The 6610-nt window shown below is 46.3% G+C and overlaps 1 protein-coding gene across 1 annotated transcript; it reads right to left on the bottom strand.

Moving 5' to 3' along the window:
• Positions 1–1823: 1823 nt before the first annotated feature.
• Positions 1824–6370, bottom strand: EDB93DRAFT_1257025 (uncharacterized protein; the record flags this gene model as incomplete). Its single annotated transcript, XM_041454043.1, has 6 exons — positions 1824–2231; positions 3970–4550; positions 4602–4847; positions 4903–5145; positions 5206–5463; positions 5518–6370. 6 exons carry the CDS (start codon positions 6368–6370, stop codon positions 1824–1826), a joined length of 2589 nt encoding a protein of 862 aa, XP_041301011.1.
• Between the last annotated feature and the right edge of the window lie 240 nt (positions 6371–6610).

Raw genomic sequence — 6610 nt, 5'->3', positions numbered from 1 at the left:
TCGATTCCAAAGGCCTTCAGAAACGGACGTTGCTCGATTTTCTGATGGCCATAGTTAAAATTTCAGCCCGGTTGTATGTGTATTTCTTTGAATCGTTTTCATATGTCTGAATGTTTGTTTCTAGAATATTAATCCTCTCCGTCGTCTGTTATTACAGACTGTAATAAAATTTTAGCTACCCAACCAGGTACTTCTTCGTCATGTTTGTCTGTACATCAGCAAAATGAACATGCTTTGGACAATTTTTGGGTGGCTACGGAAGTTCATGGAGATCCGCTCTGAGTGAACGGCAGTTGCTCCCGGTCTTCAGGTAGCCTCTAACTCTTCCATGGAAAATTTGCGACAGGCTATACCTCAACATGTTAGGACAAGAAATTGCGGCGGCATTCATCAGTTCTATAACAAGCTCGAGTGGGTATCTACTATTCTCGTAAAACGCACACACCCTTGAAAAGTCAGATCAGGAGCACTATACGATCCGAGGATACTCACTGACTACCGCGGGACATACTTTCAGCCACGACAAAACAAGCTCAAGCAACTGAATATCTACGACACGGCAGAGAATGTGTTCAAGCTCACCCCAATGCACGAACCATATTGGAAATTGAGACCTGGAACACTCGCCTGCGACGGCCCTCCTGACTGACAGTCACTGAAATTGGGTGTGTTATTTTGGCGGCCCTTCAGCGTTCAATTTTTTTTCTAAAGCGATTTGCCATGTCGCTTGGTTGGTGTCGATGAGCACAGATGCAGATTTCCAAACCAAGCATTCGCAACAGCTGGACTCACTGCAGATCAACTAAATGTCGGGAGTCGACCAGAGTGGACCAAATCAAGACTACTTGTAATCTTGTCGCGAGCAGGATCTGTGTCCCAGGATGGTTTGTATTTCATCCCATAGCAGTCACTATCATCAGTACCGGGATATCGAACATAGCTATTGCTTGTTAATAGGTATTCAAGTGAATGAACTAGGGGTTCGCTGTGCGAACTTATGACCTTGCTCCGTTTTGAATTTGATCAAGCACACCCCAATTGCAAGTTTTCTAACTACTGGTACGTAGATTATGCTCTTCTTTATGCTATTTCGTTGTGTTCTACGAAGAACGATGTCGCCTCAAAATTACGAGCTAAGTACGATATCAGAACTAAAAGTGGATGCTCAGTCTGAAATGGATTTCAAGGGAATGTGTACTGTGCCTCGTAGAGTCTCGAATTTGCCTTGATATGGCTGTGATGTTGTTGTTGTTGTTGTTGTTGTTGTTGTTGTTGTTGTTGTTGTTGTTGTTGTTGTTGTTGTTGTTGTTGTTGAAGCAAGTGCAATTAAGCTGCGAGAGCAAGTGAAATGATCTTCGATTCTACAGCATGACTATGTATAATTAGTTGGATTGTTATGAAGTAAAAATGAGATGACCTCCTATCCAAGATCCTGATAACATTTTGCATGTCGACGATTGGCATATGATGATGTTGGTTGTGTTCCAAGAAGAGCAAAAAGTAGCAGGCACCACAGGTGATCATAGAAATATGGTGATCCGAGATGTGACTGGAGAGATGCTACATGTGACTGCCAACGTATTTGAACTAAGGGCGAGTGGAGTCAAGGACTCTTAGGTATACCTGACAGACAGTGAGATGTAGATGTGTGATATCTGTTGAGGTAAACCATCAGGATCCTTTGCTGACGACTTTGATTATGAGCTGAAGAGTCCACATGCTAGATGATTTGCCCGAGATCGCAGATGACTGTCTTAAATATGCAGGACCGGTCGTATTACAATTCAGCTATCTAGAAGTTGTTATTTAAAGGCTTTTCGTGGCTATTCGTCGTATTCGTCAAAAACTGCGTCAAATATGACCCCCATGTTTCTGGTGATTTCTGAATAGGCCATGTCCGAAACAGCTATCCGGATAGCCTCCCTTGTTGCAGTGTACTCTACAACCTCTTCACGGGCCCTCATGCGGCGGCCATTAATGATATATCTGAGAGCCAGGTGCTGCTGTCCAACAACCTTCCAAGATTCTGAGACGTTGGAATCCTGCTTTTGAAGAATCGCCTTTGCTTCAGCTATCATCGCAGCGTGCATGTCTCTCTTATCTCCTGAAGTTGATACCTCCTTCGACTCTCTCCACTCTTTCCAGTCCTTGTAGCCACATATGACAGCCAGCTGATTGCGACCCATGTCGATGAGTATCTGCAAATGGATCTTGCCGATAACGTCGTCATACTGCAAGGTCCATGCATAAGTATGAAAGTGATAGCAACCAGAAACAAGACTGACCCCACTAGCCCTCATCAGAAAACCTTCACAAGATATATGTTCGATCAAAGTTGTTTTCAAGAACACCTTCGATGTTGTTTTCAGGTTTGTTGTTGATGTCGAAGTTGCTTGTAAACAAATTTCAAGTTTCCGTTTACAGATGGCTGAGTTTCAATTTACTCCAGTGCCCACCCTGAGGTCTATTCTACATTCCAGCTTTGTCTGCCACATGTCGGGGTCGGTGACATGTTCTAGTTGGTTGAGCTGGACCGAGCACTCCGCCAAGCGTACAGTACTCGTGTGTAGTACTTCATTTCCGGGAACTCCAAGGTAGGACTGTAGATGGTTGTGCATGAGTCCGGATACAACGTTCGTATCCCCGAGTGCCGTCAACCCTTGAATTAACTGTGTACCTTCACAATACTAACTCGACACGAGTTAGAGCGGTACAGTGCAGTGATTCGATTTGTTCATTCAACTCTTGCGTCAACCTTAACATCTCTATGTCATTAGAGTTTATTTTAGATTTAATATCTCTGCACTACCGGCCTTGTCAATCGCAGGACACTGTGACCTCGTTCGGACATTCAATAGTCAGGAGATGGTTTTTGCTCGTAATATACTGATCACATTGAGTAGCATTGGCCGCGTTTGGCCAAGGGCCTTTCGCACTACTACCATCCTTGCCCAAAATATAAAACCTCAGAATGTGCTCACCCGCGCTCGGTGATGATTCCATTTGACTTTGTGCTCATACCCAATTCATTCTAGAACGTCGGGGATGCTCGCGACATCACAAGGATTCACCAAATTCCATACCTTCTACCCAATGGCCTTTCACTCGTCAATCAACTGTGCCATTCAGCAAGCGTGAACCCGGAATTCCTACCATCAACGCTGGTCCTACCGCTTCCAAATTCGCTCTTCCCGTCATTCACTCGCAAGTCTGCTAGTTGGGGAGTCGTGTTTTCCAGGCACGACTGTTTGTGAGCCGTGCTCGTTATGGGTAGTGTCGTGCTCTGAAAACCCTCTCAAATACCTCACACTCGAGGACTTCGGTTTTGTGCTTATTTGACGTCTGGCTGTCTCCTTTTCAGCTTTCTCTGATCGAAACAATTCATTGCTCTCGCTTTGCCTTCGCATCAGTTGCATCGAGCATTGACGTGTCACGTGACTCGCGGCACTGATCATAACATCAAAGTTTCTTATCGTTTCGATCTTTTCTCGTCTTTCGGAGACATCAGACTCTCTTCTTCTTGGCTCTCGGCCAAAGCCGAACACCAACCGAAGCCCCTCCCCTAACTGGTGAACCTCGTATCTAGTCTTCAGTCTTCACCACTCGATGGAGTGACCACAGACATACTCATATCTCACGTCGAGCATACCTCACAAATAACGGCTCCCGGTTATTTGTGATTCACTTTACAACTTCTAGCTAAACATAGCAACTAGTAAGCCCAATAGTCTGTGCAGTCTGTGCGTGTGAGAGCACTGCATTGCTTGTATCCATCAAAAGTAGCGCTCCAAAGAATGATCATATACATGTACAATGTGAGGAATGAACATTAGGTCTGTTTTTTTAGTCACTACAAAAAAAACTGGGGTTCATTGAATCAGAGACGATGATGCTCGTATGATGCTACAAACACGCAACAATGGGTAAATCATAGGCATGTGATAATCAGTTCATGGAGGCTCTGTCGACAGCTCCTTTTGCCAAAGCCTCTTCTCCTAACAAGGTCTTGAGCAACGTCTGAAGCGTCTTCTTGTCCGCACGCTCAGGACTGAGTGTTTGCAGGGCTTCGTGTATCGTGTTTACATGGATGAGTGGAGTATCGGTTAACAATATGTTACGCAACTCATTGAAAGAAATGCCGTCGCAACTGAAGGCATTAATGGCTTGCTGCATAGCCACTAAGGAGAAGAGCGATTCTGGGGCGATGTCATCGTCTCCAGTCAACTGGTCATCTTCTTGTGCTGGAGTGGAAGGTGAATCATCCTGATATTCAACCATGGCATCAGGAGTATGGTTAGGAGGGGTGGTTGATGTAGTGAGCGGATCCCCCTGACTCTGGACTCCAGAATGTTGTCCCCTGTCCAGAACAATGTTGTTCTCTGTATCAAAACTATGTCCCCTTGATGTTTCCTCTGCCTGATCTACATTCATGTCGGATGACATAACGTCAGCAGGAGGCGTCGGTCGAGTATCAGACACAGAAGCGCTGGAGTGTTGTTGTACATGATTTGTCTTGCCGGTGGCGTTCGGCAGCGTGACACTCCTTTTACCTTCAATGAATCAAATGTGAGGTGGGTACATGGAGCAAGCAAGAACCTTACCTTTGCGACTATTCAACCATTTCAAACGATGACTATGCGCTGACTGCAGCGTTGTGATCACCGTGTTGGCTTTGACCTTCTTCATAACCCAACCCCACAGCTTGCTATCCTTCGCATCTGGATCAGAAAATCGACTGATACTTTTACGAAATATGTCGGCAGCGTTATTGGGGTTGTTTTGCAAGTTGCGCAGGTAAGCTCGCACCGCAATTCTTGCATCCATTTTTAGAAACGGGTTATCAGACTCTAAACCATCTGAATCAAGGTATGGTATGTAGTCCCACGTCATGAATGCACGTACCTGGACCCATGCTGTTCACCCGCTGAGCGAGCTCCAAATCTAACTCATCGCCCACTAGATTACTGAAGTCGTCCCATTTCATCTCGCCATCAAACAGCTTGTCGACGCGCAACGACCACTGTTGTCGCGTCTCATCGTTGGGCAGCATGTCCATAATTTCTCTGAGGAAGCTTTCACGTTCGATCTCCTCATCGTCCTGTAAGCAATAGTACAAAAAGACCAAGGGTTCATCGAGCGTGAATCCTGCAAGACAACACAAGACAGGTTAGTTCAGGCAGAAACCAGAATTAATCTACTGCAGACCATTGCGTATAAACTCCTCCTTTCGTTCGCTCATAAATCGGATTGGAGGCTCATGGGACTCATGCCACTTGTCTGGCAATTCCGCGTTTTGATCATGTGTGATGTCGACCATCTCCCCTCCCTTGGTAAGCTCCTTGAGGGCTAAATTCATCTCTTTCTTGAACATCTCTGTCAGGTCAAGCCCCCCTAGCATCCATGCGTCGCCCGCCTGACTAATGCTCAATGAGATGTTATCCTCCTTTACGTCCCAGCCCGTTTCTGAGATTATCACAAGTTAGTGCGTATGCACACGTGCGCATCGGGAACGCCTACCGAACAGCTTCTTGTTCCTCGCATACAACGGATCCGCTTCTAAATATTTGTGGGCGTCGTCAGGCAACTCATCGAACTCAAGGAATAGCCAATCTCGATAGTTGCGAATGAGGAACTCGTCGAGTGATTCAATCCGGTCATCATTCACGCCGTTTGCAATACACTCCTCCAACACCATTCTCCTGGCAACCATAGCTTGAAGGAAACGTGCACCAGCATTCTTGCGAGAGGTGTTAATCAGATCTGTCCTTTTTCGTTGTATTTTTATATTTGTCTTCTTCGTCTTCCTCTGCTTCTTCTTCGACTCACCATCCCAACATTTCCATATGGCGAGCCAGTGCTCTACACAGTAACAAAGATAAAGCCATGATGACAAATATCTGCTCGGGAGTGGCACATAGCCGATAAGCTTCCCGTCCTTTACAGCAGGAACCCGCAAACACGCAAGCTGACTGGAATCCCTTGCACCATAGTTAATCAGTTCCGGAACGCCATAGTGGATCCTGTGCGGCGCGCGTGCGTCCCATTGGGCCATAGGCAGCTCAGCCTTAGAGACAGGAATGCGGAAAGCACGGATGGGTTGAGGAAGTGCCCTACTGATGGCGACATGTCTTGCCCCAGATTTTGCACCAGATTCTGCCCCAGATTTTGCCCCAGATTCTGCCCCAGATTTTGCCCCAGATTCTGCCCCAGATTCTGCCCCAGGTTTTGCCCCAGATTCTGCCCCAGGTTTTGCTGCCACCATCGCACGATGCTGTGCGCGAACAGGTTGAAAGTGAGGTTGGAAGTGAGGTTGGAGTACCTTGCCAAGATGTTGTGGCCTGCGGCGGGATGTTTGCTTTGTGCGAGCCATTCGGCAAATGTTAGAACGAGTGGGGCAAAGCTGTTCTTGTAAGTTTGATTGATCAGAAAGAGATGTGGGGATGACATAACGCGTAAAGCTCGACGACTTTGAACCCCGCCGGGAATATCCGATATGTATGTTCTCCACAAACAACTCCGAAATATCTAGTACATACGCATGCTGTGTCCGTGTTCTTGTAATGTATTCACTGGGTATAGCCGACGAGTATTTGTTGCATGAAAAGATGTG

The sequence above is a fragment of the Suillus bovinus genome, assembly GCF_016758785.1.
Source record: "Suillus bovinus strain UH-Sbo-P2 chromosome Unknown EDB93scaffold_150, whole genome shotgun sequence".
Taxonomy (NCBI): domain Eukaryota; kingdom Fungi; phylum Basidiomycota; class Agaricomycetes; order Boletales; family Suillaceae; genus Suillus; species Suillus bovinus.
The sequence above is the reverse complement of the archived record's forward strand: the minus strand, read 5'-3'. Positions and strand labels throughout refer to the sequence as shown.